The sequence below is a fragment of the Mustela nigripes genome, chromosome 16, assembly GCF_022355385.1.
Source record: "Mustela nigripes isolate SB6536 chromosome 16, MUSNIG.SB6536, whole genome shotgun sequence".
Classification (NCBI taxonomy): domain Eukaryota; kingdom Metazoa; phylum Chordata; class Mammalia; order Carnivora; family Mustelidae; genus Mustela; species Mustela nigripes.
The window spans coordinates 18,658,707-18,682,415 of record NC_081572.1 but is presented as its reverse complement, the minus strand read 5'-3'; the positions used below and the strand labels follow the sequence as shown (position 1 = coordinate 18,682,415).

Below are 23,709 nucleotides of genomic sequence, written 5' to 3'. Positions count from 1 at the left end.
GGGTTCATGGAGGGAGGTGCGTGGGGGATGGGCTAAATGGGCAACGGGTCGTAAGGAGGGCACTTGCTATGATGAGCACTGAGTGCCGTATCTAAGTGATGAATCACTGAATTCTACTCCAGAAACCAATATTGCACAGTATGTTAACTAAGTAAACTTGTTTTTTAAATGATTTTATTTATTTGAGAGAGAGAGAGAGAGAACACAAGTAGGGGGAGTGGGAGAAGGAGAAGCAGACTCCCCACTGAGCAAGACCTTGGAATCATGACCCGAGCCAAAGACAGTTAGATGCTTAGCCGACTGAGCCACCCAGGGCACCCCCTAAGTAAAAGTTAAATAAAAATATAAACACACACACATTAATTAAATGTGGTGTGTTTCCATTTTTAATGAAACGGAGACCACCATTCACTGCATTGCCTCTAGGTTAACCCATTTTAGTGTAGACTTCGAAAACAGAATCTCTGTGCATTTGAACTTCTTATAAATGGGTCATCGATTCAGAAGGCCATGGCTCAGGGACTCTTTCTAAAAATTAGGCTTGGGCAAGACACCCCTATAAAATTATATATTTTTAAAAAGTCATCTCTACACCCCAGCGTGGGGCTCAAACTCATGACCCAGAGATCAAGAGTTGCACACTCCCACTGAGCCAGCCAGGCAGGGTCCCCCTCTCCCCCCCATAAAATTATACAAGAAGCACACAGAACAATCCTCCTTAGATTTGAGTACTGGGATGTGTTTGACACGGCGCCATCATAGCAGATGACAAAAATTAAGAGGATATTAAGCAGACAAACTGCAACTGTTATTCCTAAGTGTCATTTCGACATTCTGTGCTCATTAGAGCAGCCTGGACCTCTGAAATTAGAGTATACAGAAATCACAGCACACCATACACAACAGAATGCTAGGTAGCTAGAGAAATGAAGGGTATTCTAAGAAATAACTATTTGTTGGGCACCTGAGTGGCTCAATTAATTAAGAAATAACTATTTGGATTTTTTAAAAATTTATTTGACACAGAGAGAGCACAAGTAGGCAGAGAGGCAGGCCGAGAGAGAGGGGGAAGCAGGCTCCCTGCTGAGCAGAGAGCCTGATGAGGGGCTCCATCCCAGGACCCTGAGATCATGACCCGAGCCGAAGGCAGAGGCCCAACCCACTGAGACACTCAAGCACCCCGAGAAATAACTATTTGTTAAGCACAAAAGCAAAGTGCAGAACGTTTTCCATGGAGATCTCTAAATGCACACGTTCACGAATGCGTACTTACATATGCGTGGAATTTTTCTTATTCTTTTTTTTTTTTCAAAGATTTTATGTATTTGCCAAAGAGAGAGACACAGAGAGAGCATGAGCAGTGGGGAGCAGCAGGCAGAGGGAGAAGCAGGCTCCCTACTGAGCAAGGATCCTGATGCGGTGCTCAATCCCAGGACCCTGAAATCATGACCTGAGCTAAAGGCAGACACTTAACCGACTGAGCCACCCAGGCACCCCAGAGAGTTATTTCTGTCGGGGAGAAAAGGCACCCAACTCTCTTGAGTTTTTTAATCAGAGAAAAAAAACCAATGCTTATCACAAGGGAGATAAATGCTAACAGCAGAGTTGAAGGCGTCTGGGGGCAGGGCTGTGTTTGGGGGCTGCCCGTTTGTAGGACCATTCAAACCCCAAATGCCACCTAAGGGCCCACCCAAGGGCCACCCAGTCTCCTACTTTCTTAGGAATGTAAATCTACCTCCCTCATTTAGCATGGGCCTCTCTAGTCAAGACTATTCTAGTCAATTATCCCTCAAAAAAGCTGCAATTTTTTTAGAAATTAAATAAATAAAAAGATTATTCCCATCACAGGAAATTTCTGGTACTGGCAAGATGTTTAACCAACATCTACTGCATAAAACTAATCATCACAGGACTGAGAATGAGCTCGGGAGGGCCAATTTTTAGATGATACTTATTTTTGAAAGTTAGAAAAAAGCAAACATAAGAGCATCAGAGAAAATCAGCAGAGATAAGAAAGACCCAAAAAAGACCATTTCTATGTAATGTAAGACATTTATTTTGGTTACAGTTAGTGTTTTAACACTGATTTGTGATATAACAGACGTTAAACTCACTTTCCTTTAAAACCAATGTTAATACCTGCCCCTTTTCTGTCCAGGAAACTCACGCTTTCACAGTCAAATTACCCTGAAAGCTGACAGGAGATAAATCAAGCTTCCAACCACTCTGCTCTCTCAACGGGAGAGGGCCTCTACTTCCAATCAGGATAAAGTCTTAACTTGGTTAAGACCAACACTGTTGGCTCTTCAGTGGTTCTTGGTACTGGTTTTATGGCAGAAATCTCCTGTGAGGAAAGTGCATATCTTCCTATTATAAGATCAGTGCTTATTTGAATTAAAACATTAGCATCTTAACATTAACTTGTGACACAAAAGGCACCAACATTCCCTTTCAAACCATCCATCACCATGGGTGGAACACAGCGCCACCTGCTGGTCACCGTATTGTTACATACCCTATAATTCCCAGATGGTGGTAAATTCCAGGTGGGGATTCTCAGAGAACCCTATACAGTGTCAGAGCCAAAGGGACCTTAGAGGTCTTCTAGATGAGGCCCCTTGTTTTGACAGATGGTGGTTTCTGCTCTCCAGATAACTCAGAGTGGCAGATAAACAGACCAGCCTGTGGAAAGTATACTGTTTTTAGGTTTGAGAAGAAAACCATCTAGTGCTCTAATTTGACTGAGGTGGGGGTCTGCTAGTCAAAGAAAGGGATCAGATCACGGAGGAGGGTAAGAGCACCCTGAGTTCCTATTCCATCACTTCCCAGGGGTAGAAAGCCGTCCAGAAAACGACCATGGGCAGCTGGGCACGTGCTGGCTCTTACACCACAGAATTTTATTTTACTCAAAAATTAGGAGCTAAATCTCATGACGTAAAGATAGGGTTTCTGGGACCAAAGACTACCAAGAAATCCCCGTTATCAGCATAAAAGTAATTGCCCAAGTAAAGGCAGTAATTTTCCCAGTGGCCTTTTCTCCCTCAGGCCCCCACCAAAAGGCCTTCAAGAGGTCCTGATTAAAGGAGCCTGAGTAGCTAGCTGCCCCTGTCCCATCGTGGGACCACTGCTGACGGGTGCGAGGGGGTGCCCTTCCCCCCAGTCCCAGAGCCTCTTCCAGAAGCAGAAGGGAAAGCTCCAACTTAGGGACGCTATGTGCTTCCTAGAGGAAGAGGCACACCTTCTAACCAAATCAGGGACCCAGGCTTCTTGCTTCCTGCTCCTGGAGCAGGGATGGGCTTGTATCAAATCCCTCCCACGCTCTTCCGGACCCCCTCACCCCCTTGGCACCGCAGCTTGAATGGTTGTACTCCATCCACAAAACTGGCTCCTAGGCACACCGGCTGGGTCAAGGGCATATGTCTGCCCCTGGACACTCCAAGGGGGTTCCTTTCTTGATGGGGAGCCTAGTATGGGACAAAAGATTCAGTTTCAGGAAGAAGCAAACCTGAAATCTTAACTCGGCTCTTCCTCAGAGCCGGGACGGATGGGCACCCTGCCCTCCGTCAGTCTGAACCCCAGTTCCTTTTTCTTCAAAGGTCACAATACATGAATAAGCTCTGCCAACTGGATAGGGTTATTGGAAGGATCAGGTTAGATTAAGTGGGATGGTTCTCGGGAAACCGGAAGATGAGGTACACGGGTTAGAGGATGGCCATTTCACTGAGGTGGGTTTATGTGGGCAGTCCCGTCTCTGGGAGAGACCACAGCTCCTAGTTTGTTCGATGCGGCTGTGGTCACAGAGGAAAGCGACCGTCCAGACCCCGCGCTCTGGCCCTGTGACGGGAGAGGCCACGACACCCGGGAGTGAGGCCCTGCGGCACCCTGCTTCTCCTCGTCCGGCCCGACGCCCCTGGTCAACTCTGAAAAAGGCACATTCCCCACCTCGACAGGTGAACACTGCCTGAATTTCCATTTACAACGGAATTTTGAAGACTCGACAATAGTCCTTGGTTTTTTACTTCTGGTAAGACTCCTTCTGCAAATCCTTGCAAGGGATCCTACCACAAATTCAGGTTTCTGGGAGCTTGATAACACCCACCAGAACATCACCCTGCATGGGTCTGGGGCTCAGAAACAATAAGAAAAAGTAAAATTCTGCAAACTTTTCTAGATCTCTGTGTGCGAGGAGCTGGGGGGGGGGGTTGCGGGTATGGCTGAGGACCACCTCTCTGCTGTCAGGGAACCTGAAGACAACAGGAATGCATCCCTTTCCATGGCAACAATCACTCAAAGTCCTAACAAGACTGTTTTCAAAACAAAACTCCTATATTCTGACACATGTGTGCACACGAGAAAGCATTATCCTTATGGATGACTAACGTCATCCTTGAATTAGTCCTAAAAAAAGGTGGCTCTGTTTTGTTTGTTTGCTCTACAACCAGTCAAGTCTCCATTTGGAGGCTCCGCTGTGTTTCATTTTGGCCTGGCTGACTCACTTTTGCTCCAAGGGCTCCGGGATCGTTCTTGGCACCACAGAGCCCTAAGACCCACCTAGAAGTGGGCGGGGTGAAAGCCTGCTCCTCCATCCTCTGGCTGTGTTTCTGAGACTCACACCCCCTTCCACACCCACACACGCACCCTGTAATTGGCCAACTTCCTCCTTCTGTCCTTGGAATAGCAACAGAGACAAAAAGCAGTTGGCATGAGTAGCTCAAGCTCACCCACGCTATAATTCAGGACAAAACCTTTACAATTCTTCAAATGGTGGGGGTTTTAAATAGGCTGGAACTTAAACACCCTGTTTTCTCAGAAAATAATAATAATAATATAAAATAAAACCATGCCCAAGACATCACTCTTCTAACAATCCAAGTGACTGAGAGCAGCGGTCCAGGAGAGATATTCCAAAGCAGCGGATTCTGAATGCAAGCCTGCCAAAGATTTTGGCATTCTAGATACTGTGGACTGACAGGAGTCCTCCAGAGGAATGTCTGCCCACCTGACGGCCTCTTTGTTTGGGTATCTTTAATCCTACTGAAATACTTAAAATGCAGTCTCTTCATGGGAATTTCCACCCACTATCAACTGCTGGCCGGCGGGGGCCAGCTTCAGCCCTCAAAATGCGAGCCTCTGCCTATGAACAGCTGGCATGAGCGAGGAGGAGGCAGGCAGGGTGGGAAGAGAGGGGCCTGTGTTTGCATAGTTCCCTTACAGGGCTCGAGGTGCTGCGGTCCCCACTCAGGAGAGGACCCAGGGTGCATGGCAGGGAGCGGGGGAGGGAGGCAGGGGGCAACAGAGGTCAGGAAGGGCCCCTGGGGGCATCTCGAGCCTTTCACTGCCACAGACCTCCTGCCTTGGGTCATCCAGGAGAAGCATGCACGTCACAGGCCTTCCCCCTCTGCGCCCCCACCTCAGGGAGAGGACATCATAAACTACAGGCACAGGACACACCAGGGAGCGACAATGCCTTCCTTAGCAAGCTTGTTTATGTGCTCCCCAGGGGGAAAGTGGCCCAGGGCTGTGTTGGGACAGACTTGTGGGCAAGTGCCTGGTGATGCTGGGAGCAGGGTACACTGTGTTTCCTAAACATGGCGGCTTCGGACACCTCGACCAGGGCCTCCCCGGCCTGCCTCTAGAGAAGAGGCCGAGGGGGTGCCCTAGAGTTTCAACTTCCCCTCCTTGACGAGTTTGTCATTGAGCTGGCACAGCTGGGCCAGGAAACCATCGTTGGGGCCGATCTCACGGTTCTGCCTCACGATGCTCAGGGCAGACTTGACATCCATCTTCTGACGCATCATGAGGTAGGCGATAACTAGGGTTGGGGAGCGGCTGTAACCTTCCCGGCAGTGGACGAGGACCCGGCCTGGAAGAGAAACAGGGGCTCGTGAGCTGGAGCTGGGGGCTGTCCGCACACAGCCCGACTCAAGTCCCAACTCTTCTGGGGGAGCACCGATGAGTACCCCAAGACGCCACTGTGCTGCGAGGCGGGGAGATATGTACATAAGCACATCACCCTGGCAAACTGTGGGGCAGTATGTACTCAAATGGGACACACGCAACCCCTATGGCCCAGTGGGGAGGTACACGCATGCCCACAAAAGACACACACCCAAATATTTCGAGGGTGGCACTGTTCCTAACAGCTGGCAGCTCCCAGAGGCCCATCAATGGCAGGACAGATTGCTAACAAGGAGGGGTGCCTGGGCCACCCAAGCACCCCTGACTTTGATATTTCAATCAAAACCAAAACACATGAGGCACCTGGGTGGCCCAGTTGGTGAAGTGTCTGCCTTTGGCTCAGGTCATGATCTCAGGGTCCTGGGATCGAACCCGAGTCGGGCTCCCCCACTCAGCAGGGAGTCTCTGTTTCTCCCTCTGCTCCTACCCACAAGAGAGCTCATGCTCTCTCTCTCCCTTGATCAAATAATTAAATAAAATCTTAAAAAAAAAAAAAAAGAAGAAGAAGAAGAAAACACAGAAATGACCCAAAGGTCCACCAGCAGGTAAACGGACAAACTGGGAAGACTCGTCAGCGTTCGACGGGAAAGGGCAACAGCCACGGGCAGCCACACGGATGGACGCCCCAGCAATGATGCAGACAGGGCGGGGCCGAGAAAGCGAACCCGCCGTGCCATTCCATTTATACAAAAGTCTACAAAAGGGACACTCCTGTCTGGTGACAGAAAGCAGAGCAGTGGTTGCCTGGGAATGGAAGGCAGAGGGGGCGGACGGGAGAGGTCACAGAGGCGCCTGAGAAAACACCAGGGGTTGGGGGGGCGACGGGCGAGCTCTCTGTCGCCCTTGAGGTGCTGGTTTCACAGGTGTACGCGTATGTGGAAACGTCAAATCGTGGGCTTGGAATACGTGTGATTTGTTGACTGTCAATGACACTGCAACCAAGCGGTTTCAAAAACGTAAAAGGAATATGTGTATCAAATACAAACACAGGGACAGAAAATCAAAAACACACAAACGGAAACACCCTCTCACGTCCCCCCTCCCGCCATGGCCCATGAGGCCCGACGCAGTCCGGCCCCGCTTCTGCCAGCTCTGTTCCCAGGTGTCTGCTCCCACAACCCTCCTCTCCACAGCCATAATGCCCTCCCCGGCCCTTCTCCTCTTCCCTGTTCTCGTGCGCCCCCCCTTCCCGTGCCCCCCCCCCACACACAGGCCTTGTTTGCTGTCCCCCTAGCCTAAAATGGGGAAGCTCCACAAGGCAGGGCTGTCCATCCGTTTTGTTCCCCGCTGTATCCCCAGCACTTGGTGAAAGGAAGTATCAACCAGTCCCACCACACTGCATTTCCACTGGGGGGTTCCCGGGAGCCCCAAGCCTTGGCTTCTCTCTGCCACCACCCCCTCCCGCCACAGAGCCTTAGTTCCGGTCCTCGTCACCCTCACCACGGCCCCCTCCACACCTCCAAACCCAGCTCTCGCTCTACCCCCACCAACAACCCACACTCCACCCAGCAGCCGGAAGGGGCTTTCTAAAATTCAAATACAACCTGTCACCCTTTTCAGGGCTTCGGGTCTCTAACGTGTGGCTTACAAGGCCAAGTGCCCATGGCCCGGATACCTTCCCATGCTTTTTCTCCACCCCTGTGCCTCTGCACATGTCATTCCCTCTACCTGGAACGTATTCTCTCTCTTGGCCACCTGGCAAACTCCTCCTCATTCCTTAAAACCCCAGTTCAGGGGCTCCTGGGTGGCTCCGTGGATTAAGCCTCTGCCTTCGCCTCAGGTCATGATCTCAGGCTCCTGGGATCAAGCCGTACATCTGGCTTTCTGCTCAGCAGGGAACCTGCCTCCCCCTCTCTCTCCGCCTGCCTCTCTGCCTACCTCTCTGCCTACTTGTGATCATTCTCTCTGTGTCAAGTGAATAAATAAAATATTAAAAAAAAATACCCAGTTCAAATATTTCCTTTGTCTAGCACAGGGATTTAGAACCAAAACCTTTGGGGCACCTGAGTGCCTCAGTTGGTTGAGGGTCTGATTTAATTTGGGTTCATGTCTGAGGGTCATGAGACCAAGCCCTGCACTGAGGCCCCCCCCCCCACCCCGGGGGCACATGTGCACACAACTCTCTCTTTCTCTCTCAAATAAATAAATAAATACAACTTTTTTTTGAGAGAGAGAGAACACATGTGTGGGGGGGGGGGCGGGAAGTGGCAGGGGAAGAGGGAGGGGACAGGGAGAATGGGAGAGGGGAAGCGGGACTCCCTGCTGAGCTCAGAGCCAGAGGCAGGATTCAATCTCCAGAACCCGAGATCATCATAACCTGAACCGAAACCAAGAGTGGGACACTCAACGGACTGAGCTACCCAGGTGCCCCGATAAATAAATCTAAAAAACAAAAACAAAAAAAAACAAAAAAGAAGAAAAAGGGGCACCTGGGTGGCTCAGTGGGTTAAAGCCTCTGCCTTCCGCTCCGGTCATGATCCCAGGGTCCTGGGATAGAGCCCCGCATCGGGCTTTCTGCTCGGCAGGGAGCCTGCTTCCTCCTCTCTCGCTAGCTGCCTCTCTGCCTACTTGTGATCTCTATCTGTCAAATAAATAAATTAAATCTTTAAAAAAAAAAAAAAGGAAAAAAGAAAGAAAGAAAGAAAAAACTTGAAGTCATGTGAATGTGGGTTTAAATTTTAACTTGCTGGTTGTGATGGTTACAGGAGTCAACTCAGCCTGTCTATGACCAGGCAGCTGATCCAGCACTAGTCTAGAAGGTATTTTGTGGATGTAATTAACACTAACTATCCATAACTATCAGTTTCCTTCAGTAAAGGAGACTGCCCTCGATCCTGTGGCTGGGCCACATCCAATCAGTTAAAGATCTTAAGAGCAAAAAGTGAGGTTCGCTGGAGATGAAATTCTGCCTCGAGGCTGTAATAAAGAAGGTCCGCCCGAGTCTGCAGCCTCCTAGGCTGCCCTCCAGATTTCAGATCTGCCAGATCCTACAACCACGGGAGCCAATTCCTTAAAATAAATAATATCTATTGCTTCTCTTGGTTCTGTCTTGCTGGCCGGTACACTGCTTATGAACTCTACGACCCACTACCCCTCACACGCCTCCATGTCCTCATCTGTGGTCACAGTACCCATTGCGCAGTGTTGTTGGGGGATTGAAGGAAACGTCCTATAAAGTCCTTAGACCAACGCCCAGCATATGAACTAACTCCTAGCCAGCAACAGGAGTTGTCTGGTGGAGCCCAGTACTTTCTAGGACAACAGCCTGGCTCTGTGTCCCTCCCAGCCACGCACGGATCTACTCTCCTCCGCCAGACCGCACGTGCCTTAAAGGGCAGACTGTGGGGTACTGATTTTTGGATGCCCTACAACTTCTAGTATGCACTTGGTGCTCAAAAAATGTTGGCTGATTAGCCAAGTGGTTGAGTCTCCACCAGTGCTTCTACCCTGCTACTATTTTGAAGGAAATCTGGTGGCCCAGAGTCAAACAGAGTCTCTTCTGTTCCTATCACGCTCTGCTCAAAACATGACTCTATTCTCCCCACGCCTCCCATGCAGGAAGGAGGACCTCGCCCGCCACTCCCCTGCCCATTCTCTCTCTAGCCAGCATACCCAAAGGGTGTGGAGGGAGGCTTTCCCTGCCCCAGCCCTGATGAGAGAACCCCTGCAGAGCCACTGCCTCACCACCCGGAACATACTCAGCAGCCCAGGACTCCCAGAGCTGATCAGGAAGGGGAAGGTTCGAATTTCCAGCCTTCCAGGCCCCACCCAGAAGCCATTCCTCCCTAGAGGCCTCCCTTGATCCAGACTGGAAGTGACTGCTTCCTCCTCTGGGCACTCCTGGCTCTTCCCACTTCTCCAAAGTAATGGGGGCCCTGGCTCCCCCGAGCCCTGCAGCCTGTGAGAAGCCGCTGTGTTTCTGTTGACTCACTTGGCCAATCAATCTTAGAAGCATTTACACTTGGCTTGACAGCCCATGGAGTTCATTTTTGTCACTCACTCAGTAATCATCTGCAGCGTGTCTGCTATGGGCCCAAAGCTACCTCACATGCTGGAGGGACAGACAGGGACCCCGTGGATCCAGCCAGAGGGCAGGTCTCACGCAAGACAGTTTGCCAGAAGACGAGGTAGGGAGAGGCAGAGAGAACTTTCCAGAAGGACAACTCAGCCCACACTGCCTCCCGCTAAGCCGGGAGGTCACAGAAAGTCAAGGTCTGTTCCTAGGGGGATGGAAAGGGGAAACAGAGTCGGAAGGCTCTAAGTTTCCCGAGCAGCTGACCAACCCATATACAAGAAGAGCAAAATCCATCCCCTTAACTGGGACCCTCGTTCCCATCTACATGGGGACTCCGTACAGCCGGAACAGAGGGGGTGACGTACATGAGACCATGAAGGACCACAAAGGGCCTGACAGTGAAGCCTATAGACACCTCCCTCCTGAGCCCCAGACACACAATAACCAACGTCTAGTACATGCTGTGCACTGGGAATCATTCCAGGGGGAGGCTGCTGGGCACAGGAAGCAGAGATAGGCTGGAAGCAAGGGGGTATGGGGGCTTACCTCCCCTGCAAAGGTTGTGGGTGGGGGAGGAAGAGGCTGGGAGAGGCAGCTTGAAGGTAATGGCAGTCCCTGAGAGGAACAAGCGATAAGCAGAAAGGGCAGGTGGCCAGGGCTGGTCAACTGACGTCTGCCCTCTGCGTTCTAGGGTTTCCCCCCCAGGGACGGCCTGCCTAACTGCCAGTGCCTCAGCAGGTCCCCCTCAGTCGCAGATGTGGGAGCCGCAGGAAGCATTCAGAAAGTGGCTGGAAGATGTGGCCCGTGGGCCATCGCCTGCTGAGTTGCAGGCGAAGCCCAGCCATGGCAGCCCCATTCCCCTGGCCAGGCATTCGTGTAAGCCAACTCCAGCCAGTGAGATCTGAGGGGAACCCCACTGAGGATTTCTGAGGGCCCTTCCACTTGCTGCTCATTTTTATTTATTTACTTATTTTTAAATTTTTAAATATTTTTAAGATATTATGTATTTATTTGAGAGAGAAAAAGCACAAGCTGGGCCAACGAGCCGAGGGAGAAGGTAAAGCAGACTCCCTCTGCCAAGCAGGGAGCCTGACATGGGGCTGGATCCCAGGATCCTGGGATCATGACCTGAAGCAAAGGCAGAAGCTTACCTGATTAAGCCACCCAGGCGCCCTCCTACATGCTCTTTAAGAAAAGGAAGAAACATGGGGACGAGATGGCTGCCTGGTTTTCTGCCATACTTTGTCCTGCCGGGATGTGGTGACTGGGTCTGCCACCGCCATCTTGGGACCCTGAGGGGAAAGCCCAGAGGGTAGCAGAGGTGGGGAGGGGGAAGCACCTTGTCCTGACACGGCCACTGAGCTGCTGAATCAACCAGCCCCAGAGCTCCTTTACCTCAGCACTTCTCACCGCAGAAGATAAATCATTATTGCTGAACCTATTTTGGAGGCATGGCGGGGAGTGGGTAGAAATGAACTCTCAGCCAGCCAAAGTCCACTCAAACACCAGGACCCCAACCAAGGCTGCCACTGTGAGAAACGTTTATATATCTTGGGTAACGTGGGGCCTTTTGACAGAGAGGAAGCCGGTGGCGGGCCTGTTTTCTAGAGAAGTCCGGTCAAAGCTGCCTTGCCTTGATTCCTGGTCCGCAGGTGCCTTACCATTCTTTTGAGCCAAGGCCTGGTCGATGAAGTCTGCAGCCCTTTCAAAGTAGGCGCTGAGGTTGAACTCCTGCGTGTCGTTGGCCTTGATGCCCAGGTAGGTGATGCCGGAGTCCTTGTAGAAGTTGGCATTGGTGTTGACGTGCATGAAGGACCTACCCTCAGCGGCATTCAGCACGTGCGTGATGCCTAGTTTCTGCAGCTTGGGGATGTCTTGAGCCACAGACCTGGACAAGAGACAGCGGCAGGGAATGACTCACTCACCAGCTGGCAGCCCAGGGGGAGGAAGATGGAGAAGATTCTAAGTCTCCCAGCAAAACGAGGAACCCTCGGCGCTCGGCTCCTGCCAGCTTCCCCTCATCTTAGGAGCCACCTCCCTCCCTCAAGCCATATCTAATTACCAGCAGCTTCCCCAAATAGCCGAGGCGGTTTCATGCCCATGTCGTTCCCTCTCTTTGAAATGCCCTTCTCGAGCTTCTCCATGGACAGACACCCTCTCATTTTTCACCACCCTCTACAATGTGTCCCCATCTCCCCTCCACCCCCAACCTGGCATCTGGCTTCCTACCCTGTGGTGGGGGGGGGTACAGCCTAGTGGGCTCAAAATGGGCTCTAGAGCCAGTCTGCCTGGGTCTGAATCCAACCCTCAGACCTAACATCCAGGTAACCTTGGACAAGCCACTTAACCTTCTGGTGACTCAGTTTCCCTGTCTGTCAAATGGGGAGGCTACCCCTTGGGGTGGCCCATGTTACATGAGTGGGCCTATAGACAGAGGCCAGCACTGTAGTCCGTGCTCTTCTAATGCCTGATTGTACTGCTTTGTTCTGAGCCCCTCAAGGGAGTAACCCACTCCACTGCCCAGCACCTGCTATCAGCACCCGGCACTTAGTAGGCGTCAACTGACTACGTAGTGAACCCGAGAAAAAGAAGGAAATCAGCATATTTGAGGCAGCCTCCTTCCTTGGATCATAAAATACAGTAGCCCCTCCAGTCCCCCAGAGGGACCCTTTCTGTCACGGAGCACCAGCCACATCTCCGAGGCTCTCCTGGGTGAGTAAGCACTTGGGGACCCAGTGGCGCCAACTCTGGGGGTTATAAAACATTTGATCTCAATAGTCAAAGGGCTCCTTTATGTCATCTCCCAACAACGTCCCAATTCAGACAGCAGTTTATACTTTACAAAATGCCTTCTCCGACAGGAGATCTCGTCTGCCTGAAGCAAACCCTGGCCTTGAGCTCTGGTCCCACTGGACAGTGGAAGGATGTGGTGCGGGCTCACACAGACAGCTGAGCAGCGAGCTGGGAAGAGGCCCGATGCCAGCCCTGTTCTCTCCCCCCCTCACTCTGCCTGTCATGTTCACATCAACTGCATATCCTGAGTTCTAGAAAATGAGGCTCATACAGGATCCTCTCTGCCATGAGAGCCCTGATTTGATTCAGGGGCTCCCAACAGGCAGGGAGCATGAGGCATTCCATGCTGAGTGCCCCCCTCCCCCAACACACACCCCTGGCCAGGTCAAAGCCAGATTGGTTAATTGGCCAGGGGACGTGTTTTTCTACAGTGGCCACCGGCACGGGTCACGCTGGCTGCCACCAGACATTCACAAGCTCGGTTTTCACTCAGGAAGTGGGGGCAGCTATTCAGCTATTCACTTGTGCCCAAGTGCCCTGGAGAGCAGGGTCTCCGAGGGAGCCAAGGCCATTTGCTGCTTCCGTGTCAGGACAGGGCGCTATCCTCAGAACTTTGCAATTTCCTGGGGCCTTTGGCTGAGGCTCTGGGACTGTTTTCGCTGTCCCTGCTCACCAGGCTGCACATGGTTGTAGAGCAGTGATCGATTCTCTGAAGGTGAGCTCCCATTCACCTCCCTTCTCCATTAAACATTCAACAAATTCACCATTACCATTACTATCACTGTGAATGCACACTCAAGCGCCTGACACACAGTAGGTGCTCACTATGGTGAATGAATGGACGGAGTGGATGAAATTGTCCCCCGTGACAGTGGGACCTGCTTTAAAGACCTTATTTAGCCCCACGATGACCCCCATTTTTGTGGCAGCCTTTAGTAGGATAAGGAAGCAACACGTTGTAGTACAGGATAGGGGATACAGACATGAACGAGACATTAACCCTGTCCTCACGGTCCCTCAACCACCCTGTGCCACCATGTCCTCCAGGGTAAAAGGAGAGAGGGGAGTTAATTCTGGGTTTCCAAAATGCAGACCCCGGTCCATAGAGCTTAGGGCGTTGGTAAATCAAACCCTATCTGGAAGGCAGGAGAAGGAGCGAGGAAACCCCAGCCCAGCCCTCCGGATCCCTCATTTGGAGTATTTCGATTCCCTAATCTGGTCTGCCCAGCCGGGGAAAGTTCCACGCCCGGTTTGTGACGTCAGCCGGTTGCTATGGCAGCGAAGGCAGACATTCCGCGGTGACCTCACTGCAGAACCAGGCAGCTGTCACATGACGCGCGGGCTGGAGACCGGCCGGGTGACAGAGGGCCACCTGTTAGGTGATCACGGTGGCCCGACCCCGCCCAAGGCCGAGCCCCTAGCGGGTAGCGCCAGGCTGGCCGAGCGCCCCGGAATCCGGGCCCCCCGCGAGGGGGGAGGACCGCGCGGGGCCTGGGCGGGGTCTAGCCCCTCCGCCTCCACCCGCGCGGGGGCGGGCGGCGACTCCAGCCCCTGCCCGGCCCCCAAGGTGTTCCAGGAGGTCGACCACGCCCCACAAACCGCCCCCCCCAACCCCGCTTGCCCGCGACGCCCCCACCCCAGCTTTCCGGTGGGCGGGGCGCCCCAGCGGCGACTCACGCGTTGCCCACGTAGATCCTGGGGGTGACCTCGTTGCAAGGCTGGCTCGGTAGGCTGTAGCAGCCGCTGCCGTCCGACAGCAGGTCGTTGAGATCCTGCACCGAGAGCTCGAACGGGCCCGACATGGCGGCGGCCGGGCCCTGCACGCCCGGGCAGCAGCCTGCGAGGGGAGAGCCGCCGGGTCAGCTGGGCGGGGGCTCCCGAGCCGGGACCCGCCCCGTCCCGCCCCGGAGGCGGGCCCGCCGGGCGCGGGAAAAGGCGGAGCGCGGACGGCTGGCACGCTCAGCTCCCGGCAGGGAGGCGCGCAGCCCGGGGCCCGCGGGGACGCTCCGGGGGCCCCGGGCCTGCCCCCCCGCCGGCGGAGGTGGCGCCACCCGGTTGTTTTAGGGGGTCCTCGGTCCATCCCCAGCTAAGGGCTTTTCTGCATCATTATACATGGGGCAGTGCTGTAACAACTTTGGATTAAACGCAGAGCGACATTAATTGTCCCAACTGAACGGGGTACGCACAGGTTTTGCTGTTTTTGCAGTTTTAGCGGGACACCCGGATTCCGCCTGCCTGCTGCAGACCAGCGGCATTGACATCCCGGGGAGCTCGTCAGAAACGCAAAGTCTCTGCCCCAGCCCCACCATGCTGAATGAGAATGTGCATTTTACAGCCCGCACCCCCACCCCCGGCCCCCCGCGATCCTTACAAAGGTTCAAGTTTGGGAAGCCCAACTCTGAGGCACATTTCTTCCAACATTTATCCGGCTTCAAAGCTTGGACTCTGTGCAGCCAGGCTTCACATTCTGACCCTGGCAAATCAGCCTCTCTGAGCCTGTTTGTTGGGGGAGGAGAATAAATGGGGATACTAGTAGCACCTAACTCCTAGGGTTGTTTGAAAGATTAAATGTGACACCAAGGAAATCGCCCAGCACTGTATAGTGAGCACCCAGTAGGTTTCTGCCTCTACATCGGTCAATGCCGTGAGCACCCACTAGGTGCTACTCCACCTGTACTGGCCTGGAAACCACCAGGCAGCTTCGCAGCCCTTCCAGGAGCAGCTACCAGCCCACCATGAGCCGTGATCGCGTTGGCAACCCCTCATTTGCTGAAATCCCACTAAAAGCAGAAGACAGACTCCGTCTTTCCCCAGTGCGGATCCCAGACTCCCGCCCCACCCCCACTCCTCCAAAATGCAAATGTCCCTGGAGTTTAGGAAACCCCCCATCCTGAGCCCAGCAGCAACACGAACATGGTTCTTGAGCAGCAGAGCAGCCTGTTGCTTTGAAGTTCAGATTCTTCATCTGCAAAACGAAGAAATTGCATGAGCTTCTCACGAAGGCCATCTTTCACCTGCCCCCATGAGCTTGGGGTCTCGCACCTCAGGAGGATCCACCGTGGTGGAGAATCCTGAGCTTACAGCTGAAAGTGTGTGAGCGAGCCTGGACTTCTCCATCCCCACCCCCACTTCGCACCCGCACCCAGAGCCTTCCTACACCTCCCAGCACACCACACCTTTTCCCCCTGCTGTTGGGGGCATCCACATGTCAGGCAGGTTCTGAGTCTTGTTCCCCATCTTGGTTTGGACCTGTGTTAGCCTTCAAACAGAAGTCCAGGGATAGCCAGGCACACTCTGTCACTCCTTTTCCTTCCCCAAGACCTGTCCCTGATGTCATAACGGGGTAACTATGACAGCCTGTCGTGGGGACAGCTAACTACCTCACAGAGGAGCCTGGGTGCCTCATTTCTGAAGTGAGACTAGGAAGAGAAGATGAACAATTCCCTGGATTATCTAGCCTACCCTGTAATCGTCTCTAATCACAGACAGAGCACAACCTTCAGGAAGAAACTGGACTTTGGCCACTATGTATTTCATAAGAATAGAATACAAATAGGTATGTGGACCGTTGGAGTGGGACATCTGCGATTAGGGGTTCTGGAACGGTTGGCCTTAGAGAGATTGGCAGTAAACCAGACCACTACTGGCTTTGCGATGATACGACCTTATCAGTTGGCTTGGGTCAAGAGGACGTTGGCATCCGTGACAGATTTATCTCCCAGCAGGAGTTCAGTGGTTGGAAACGCTCACTTAAACTCTTTTAAAGCCAGAGTAAGCTAGAAAGAGGCTAGGACTCCAGCTCCCAATGGGCTAGTCATACTGGGAAAGGACATTTATCTCTGTTTTACTTGTTCTGGCCCTCACGTTCTGTTATTTGTGCTAAAAAAACTCTTCAAAGATGTCTGTTTGGGAAATTAAACGAACATAAAATCCCTGAACCAGAGTAAGGTCAGAATTCAACATCGTCCTGTTTACTAATGGGGGGCAGTTGTCTAGCACGGGAGCGGGTTTTCAAGGCAGCTAGGAGGACCCCTCTGCAGTAACGTGGCTCTCTTTTACCCTCTTAGTGAAGGCGACCGTCGATACAAAACCTCCAGTGGCGCACACACATCACATTTTGAAACTGAGCAAACTACAGGTATTGGCTCTTGCCGTCTGTGGATGTACTTTATTGATTTTTTATCTATGTCCCGAAGAGGTCCGGTTTCCCAGAGCCTCATAAATACCCTCCTTCTTAACAAATCCAGAGATTTGTTAGGACGCCCCACCCTTTGCTGCACGCTCCTCCCAGTCTCCACTGCAGCCCTTCCCCACCATCCCAGAGGAGGGTGATGCAGAGCGCCAGGGTGTTGGCCGCTGTCACCACGGAGGGGGGCCCGGTTTCTTACCAGGGTGAACAGAAGCGAATTGACAAAATCGAATATGAAAACAAACAACTGTGTCAGAAGATTGCAAATGCCCATCGTGGTCCTGCCAAGGTGGATTGCTGGAACGAGTATTTTTCCAAGAGGTAGTGTTCTTTCTCCTTTCCTGTGTTTGGGAAGTCAGAGTCGACTCTCCCCCTCGTCAGGTTTTAGTGCAAGGTTCTCCTGAGCAGGAGGCGTCCTAGAGAGAAGGCATCTTGATGGGAGACCAAGTTAGGGAAAATGAGAAGTCTCCAAAACAAGGTCCAAGCTGCAGCCAGGCCAATAGAGTAGAATTCTCTAGGGGACATCAGGGTTGAGAACCACTGATAGGAACCTGCCAGTGTTGTGTACGGACCCCAGAGTGTTGTCTGGTTCAACAGGTGTAGGGGGTCTCAGGGCTCAGTGGGAAGCCCTTAGGCAGCCTGGGTTTATGACATCACGACTTCATCCAAGAGGGGATTTTTTTTCTCCAGCCATCTCAGGATTTTATGTTTTTCAGCTTAAACAGAGAAACAAGGAACCGGGAACTCGTGAGAATCACCGTGGAAAACCAGGGCATTCTGAAGAGGCTTGGTGATCGCAAACCCCACTATGACCGCAGGTTGTCCGAGATGGACTGGCAGGCACGTGGCTGCTCTGTGTGCCTCCCTTGTGCCTGCGCAGTGCATCTGCGTTCAGAGTAGAGTCAGTCTCAGAAGGCATTCCTTAAGCAGCTGAAGGAGAAGTCATGCAAAATGCAGCAATTGGTAAAAGAGAAACCACCCAGAGCCAACAAAGCTAAGGACAGGAGGGGCGCCTGGGTAGCTCAGTGGGTTAAAGCCTCTGCCTTCAGCTCAGGTCATGATCCCGGGGTCCTGGGATGGAGCCCCACCTCAGGCTCTCTGCTCAGCAGGGAGCCTGCTTCCCCCTCTCTCTGCCTGCCCCTCTGCCTGCCTCTCTGCCTACTTGAGATCTGTCAAATAAATAAATAAAATATTAAAAAAAAAAAGCTGAGGACAGGAGCTAATCCATTTGCTCTCTGGGTAGCAAAGCTGCCATGTATCAGTTTCAAAAACTATCTAGTGGCATCTTCCGTCAAGCTTTAATTCATTAAAAAAAGAATGTACAAGCAAGGAGGAGGAAGGGGACACGATTCAGTATGCGGTTGATTTCCTTCATTTAGGAACCAACTTTCAAGAAGAAAAAAAAAAAAAGGAAAAAGCCTTCTGTGGTGGTTTTCTTTTCTTTAAAAAAACAAACAAACAAACAAACCCCACTCCGACTTTTGTCTGTAAGCCTTCTCTAAGCCAGCCTTAGGAGCTAGACCTCCAACTTTAGCCCCCACCCTGTGGCATTGACAAAAATCTTTCTGATTTTTTCCCTTCAAGAATTCAAGGCGCTACATCAAAAATACAACAAGATATCTTCTCTCCCGAGATGAATAGGTATGTCTTAACATGGCTGCTTCTTACTGGGAAATAACAGTGATCACGTTTGATAGCAAAGCCCTAAGAGCCGTACGGATGGAGCACAAGGGACCCAGTTTTAAGGGGATGGATTTTTGCCCTTCTGTAATATAACAGAACTTAGAGCCCTCTGTTTCCTCTCTCCAAACGAGTAGGAAATGGCTGGCTTTTGTCATCAGCCCTGAGTCTCTCCATGAGTCTAAGGGGAAGTGATTTGTTCCAGTAAAATATAAACAGGAGGTCTCGTGATTTTCATATTGAGCGAAAGTTACATTACAGGTCTCTGTCACTATTCAAGTACTATTGTGTTGGCATTTTGTATTAGTTAACATTATTAGGAATGACTAAGTTGTGTGTGTGTGAGTGAGTGTGTGTTTTGCCCCTAGGGAGAAGGATAAATGGACACTCAGGCTCTCCAAAGTATAGTTCCATATAATTGATGTTTCTCCATTTCTCTCCCTCTTTTCTCCCTGAAAACAAGGTTCCTCACCATGGAAAAGATACAAGAGAAAGCCCTAGGATTTCTTAGCTGCTTAGAATTTCAAGACACTCCTAAGTGGCTGAATGCTTAATCTTAGGATGCTACAATAAAGCTTGGAACATAAAATGAGTAAGTTACATTGAAAGTATGTACCCAAAGGCGTTAAGTCCCATCCCAAAATGGAGACGGAGTCGGGCAGGCAGAAGGCAGGATGCAACAAGCATTTTTATTTGGGGCTATAAAAAGGAGTTTCTATGAGAGCGTAAGAGAGAGAAATACCTTTTTAAAACACATGCCATCGGGGCGCCTGGGTGGCTCAGTGGGTTAAAGCCTTCGCCTTCGGCTCAGGTCATGATCCCAGGGTCCTGGGATCGAGCCCCTGCTTGGGCTCTCTGCTTGGCAGGGAGGCTGCTTCCCTTCCTCTCTCTCTGCCTGTCTCTCTGCCTACTTGTGATCTCTGTCAAATAAATAAATAAAATACTAAACACACACACACACACACACGCCATCCTCAGCATCCTAGAGGGGAGGAAAGTGGGGTAAGATGACCCACCCCTAAGTACAGCTCTGTCAAAATGGAAAACAGAAGCACGTGATAAGATTAAGGTTCAGACAACACAGAGAACAAATGCCATTAGTCTCTCTGTGAATACACAGCATTGGAAAAGAATGCTTCATTGAAGTTTCCGTGTACTCTGTTCATTTATAGGGAGCAGCAACAGTGAAAGTGTCAAACACATCTCAAAACATAGGCAAGACAATGCAGCTTGAGGGCTGTGACTGGTCGTGCTGGGTTTGTGCCTGACATTTTAAACTTTTTATGAGAGAGGGTGGACCTTAAGTATTCTCATCACAGATAAACTTTTTATTTTAAAATAATTAGATTCACAGGAAGTTGCAAATAAATGTTCGGGGGTGCGCGTGGGGGTGGGGGACTTCACCCTTTACACAGCCTCCTGCAAAGTTAGCACCTGGTGTAACTGTAATACGATATCAAACCAGGAAGCTGACATTGGTGCAATCCATACAGTGTATACAAATTTCACCAGTTATGCATGCACTGGTGTGTGTGTGTGTAGCTCTCTGTAGTGTTATCAGCTGTGTAGCTTTGGGTAACTAGAGTCACATTCAAGGTACATAATTGACTATACCATCATCAAAAGACTTAATGGTACCCCTCCCCCCTTTTTTTTAATTTGACAGACAGAGATCACAAGTAGGCAGAGAGGTAGGCAGAGAGTGGAGGTGGGTTGGGGGCGCGGAGAAGGAAGCAGGCTCCCTGCTGAGCAGAAAGCGGGATGTGGCCCTGGATCCCAGGACCCTGGGGTAATGACCTGAGAGGAAGGCAGAGGCTTTAACACACTGAGCCACCCAGGCACCCATGTACCACCCCTTTTAATGACAGCTCCCCCTTCCTCCCATTCCTAACCCTGGGCAGTCACTAATCGGTTTTCCATCTCTGTAATTATGTTATTTCATGAGTCTTACATAAGTGGGATCATGTGGTAAGTATCCATTCTTTTGAGCCTGGCTTGCTTAAATTCCATCTAATTTCCTTGCGGTTCATCCAAGTTGTGTACATCAAAAGTTCATTCCATTTTTACTGCTGCATAGTATTCCATGGCATAAATGTACCAGGTGTTTTGGAACCATTTAACTGTTGGAGGACATTGGGATAGTTTCTAGCTTTTTTGACTCTTATGAATAAAGCAGCCATGAATGTTTGTTACAAGATTCTGCATGAAAATAAGTTTCATTTCTCTGAGAGAAACACTTGAGAGTATAATCTGGGATGAACACTTGAGAGTTGTATGGTAAGCCCATTTTATTTTATTTTATTTTATTTTTAAAGATTTTGCTTATTTATTTGACAGAAGGAGAGATCACAAGTAGGCAGAGAGGCAGGCAGAGAGAGAGGGAGGAAGCAGGCTCCCTGCTGAGCAGAGAGCCTGATGCAGGGCTCGATCCCAGGACCCTGGGATCATGACCCGAGCCGAAGGCAAAGGCTCAACCCACTGAGCCACCCAGGCGCCCCGGTAAGCCCCTTTTAAAAGGAACCACAAATCTGTTTCCTGAGTGGCTGTACCATTTACATTTCCACAGTGGATGACTGATTCCATTTCTCCACATCCTCACCAGCATTTGATAGTTTTCATTTTAGCCATTCCGATATGTGCATGGTGACATTTCCTATGGCCCTAATTTGCAATTCTCTGGTGATTAATGAAGTTGAACATCTTCCATAGGCTTACTTGTCATCTGGATGTCCTCTTGTGTGAAATGTCTGTGAATATCATTTGCCCATTTCCTAACTGGACTGTTCATTTTTTTAAATATTGAATTTTGAGAGTTCTTTAAAAATTCTAGACCAAATCCTTTGTTGGATATAGGACCTGCAAAACATTTCCTCCAAGTCTGTAATTTGTTTTTCCTTCCTCTTAACAGAGTCTTTCGTAGAGCAAAGTATTTTTATTTTGATGTCATCCAGTTTATCAATGATGAAACTGTTCTGTGTTTTGACCATATCTATAATCAATCGATATCAGTCAATCAGTCCTGGTGACACTGTGTCATAATTTTGCCATGTGCTACCTCTAGGGAAATGGGGTAAAGGTCACACAGGATCTCTCTCTATGTTATTTCTTACACCCATGTAAATCTCCAATTATCTCAAAAAGTTTAAAGAATAAATCATATGTCTGATTATAAATTCATTATTCACTGGTTCCAGTTGATCTCAGTTTGAGGAATCACCTTCATCTAGATTCTTCTCTAGAGACACAGGTTAGAAACCTGGAAGTCATCCTTTACTTTGCTCTCTCTTTCTCCTTCTCCCTGAGTACATCATTTTTTTTTTTAATTTTTAAAAGATTTTATTTATTTGAGAGAGAGAGCATGAGCAGGGAGAGGGGTAGTGGGAGAGGCAGATGCCCCCCCTGAGCAGGGAGCCGGATGCAGAACTCAATCCCAGGACCCCAAGATTATGACCTGAGCCGAAGTCAGACAATTAACTGGCTGAGCAACCTGTGCGCTCCAGCTCTGCCTACACATTTTCAACCCAGCACTCGTACCGCTAAGTGTCTGCATATGCTATTGTTAATTTTCCCTCATCTGAGAATGTCTTCACTTCCCTTTCGTTCCTTAAGGGTAATTTCATCGCATATAGAATTCAAGATTGATGGTTCTTAGCTCTCAGCACTCTATAAATGTTGCGTGACTTCTGTCTGCCTCCATAGTTTCCTTTATAAGCAATACTGAAATAGAACTCAAATTGGTGTTCCTTCCTGGTTGTTTCTCCCTGTTTTTCAGATTTTTTTCTTAGTCTTTAGTTTTCAGAAGATTAGTTATGATGTGTCTTCTTTGGTCTTAACCTACTTGGAGTTTATTGGCTTCTTAAATCTGTAGGTTTCTATCTTCCACCAAATTTGGGGGAGTTTTCAGCCCAAAAGTATTCTTTGAATATTTTTCAGTTCCACATTTCCCCTCACCCAGGATTCCAATTTTTCAAACATTGGTCTTTTGTTATTGTTCCTAATCCTTGTCTTTTTTTTTTTTTTCCCCCTTCCAGTCTGTTGTTCAGATTGAGTAAATTCTATTGATCTGTCCTTCAGGACTCTGCTTTGATCTTCTGTCATTTCCATTCTACTACCGAGTTCATCCAAGTTTTACCTTTCACAATAATTTTTCATTTCTGTAATTTCCATTTGGTTCCTTCTCATAACTTCTATTTCTTTGCTAAGATTTTCCAATTCAAGAGAATTTACAATTGCCTATTGAAGCATTTTTATTACAACTGCTTTAAAATCCTTGTGAGATAAATTGTAACATCTGAGATAAATTCCAACATATCGGTATTGGTATCAGTGGACTGTTTTTTCCTTACATTGTTTTTCTGGTTTGGGGTATGATGAGAGATTTTCTAATTGTATCCTGGACTTTTGGGTTATTATGTTAGGGATCTTTTCATTTTATTTACATCTTCTAGTTTAGCAAGTAGGAGACCTGCTTAGGTGTAGTGCATTGTGGTTTTGTTTTTTTTTTTGTTTTGTTTTGTTTTTTATGGACTTTAGTTCCAAGGGAAGTTCATTTCTCTTTCCTCTTTCTTTCTTTCTTTTTTTTTTTTAGTTTTATGGTTTTATAAACACAAACACGATATGCATATAAGCTGTCTGTCTATGCGTTTTCTTCACTGTGCCACCAGGCATTGGGATTGACTTCTCTGATGACCAGCTGGGTTATTCTTTCCACCATGGTCTTGCAGTTCTTGGATTGTGACCAATCTCTGCCCAGTGAGATTTGTTGCCCATCAATAGCATTTCAATCTCCTTGATGTTGTGGACTAGGGACTTCCAGAAGCCACTGGGCAGCATGCGTTCTGTTTCCCTGTTGCTCCTGTAACCAATGCTGGGCATCAAGATCTGGTTCTTGGGGCACCTGGGTGTCTCAGTGGGTTAAAGCCTCTGCCTTCAGCTCAGGTCATGATCTCAGGGTCCTGGGATCAAGCCCCACATCGGGCTCTCTGCTCAGCGGGGAGCCTGCTTTCCTCCTCTCTCTGCCTGCCTCTCTGCCTACTTGTGATTTCTCTCTGTCAAATAAATAAATAAATTCTTT

At 49.9% G+C, this 23,709-nt stretch overlaps 2 protein-coding genes across 2 annotated transcripts; one reads left to right on the top strand and one right to left on the bottom strand.

The window, feature by feature from the left end:
* Positions 1-2,032: 2,032 nt before the first annotated feature.
* Positions 2,033-14,650, bottom strand: DUSP3 (dual specificity phosphatase 3). Its single transcript, XM_059378795.1, has 3 exons — positions 14,444-14,650; positions 11,635-11,861; positions 2,033-5,863 (listed from the first exon to the last, which is right to left on the bottom strand). The coding sequence occupies exons 1-3, from the start codon at positions 14,566-14,568 to the stop codon at positions 5,658-5,660; spliced, it is 558 nt and encodes a 185-aa protein (XP_059234778.1). The 5' UTR covers positions 14,569-14,650; the 3' UTR covers positions 2,033-5,657.
* Positions 14,651-16,198: 1,548 nt separating this feature from the next.
* Positions 16,199-19,185, top strand: CFAP97D1 (CFAP97 domain containing 1). The gene is made up of 6 exons (XM_059379249.1): positions 16,199-16,322; positions 16,834-16,904; positions 17,158-17,276; positions 17,672-17,795; positions 18,540-18,596; positions 19,099-19,185. Exons 1-5 carry the CDS (start codon positions 16,199-16,201, stop codon positions 18,594-18,596), a joined length of 495 nt encoding a protein of 164 aa, XP_059235232.1. The 3' UTR covers positions 19,099-19,185.
* Positions 19,186-23,709: the final 4,524 nt, after the last annotated feature.

What these genes read in the sequence shown, in the direction of transcription:
- DUSP3 (XM_059378795.1), bottom strand. Translation starts at nt 14,568, where the DNA reads ATGTCGGGCCCGTTCGAGCTCTCGGTGCAGGATCTCAACGACCTGCTG. An exon ending in AGGATCTACGTGGGCAACGC is followed by an intron (nt 11,862 to 14,443) that starts GTGAGTCGCCGC and finishes TCTCTTGTCCAG; the next exon opens with GTCTGTGGCTCAAGACATCC. An exon ending in GGCCTTGGCTCAAAAGAATG is followed by an intron (nt 5,864 to 11,634) that starts GTAAGGCACCTG and finishes TTTCTCTTCCAG; the next exon opens with GCCGGGTCCTCGTCCACTGC.
- CFAP97D1 (XM_059379249.1), top strand. Translation starts at nt 16,199, where the DNA reads ATGAACAATTCCCTGGATTATCTAGCCTACCCTGTAATCGTCTCTAAT. An exon ending in TGAAACTGAGCAAACTACAG is followed by an intron (nt 16,905 to 17,157) that starts GTATTGGCTCTT and finishes GTTTCTTACCAG; the next exon opens with GGTGAACAGAAGCGAATTGA. An exon ending in TGTCCGAGATGGACTGGCAG is followed by an intron (nt 17,796 to 18,539) that starts GCACGTGGCTGC and finishes TTTCCCTTCAAG; the next exon opens with AATTCAAGGCGCTACATCAA.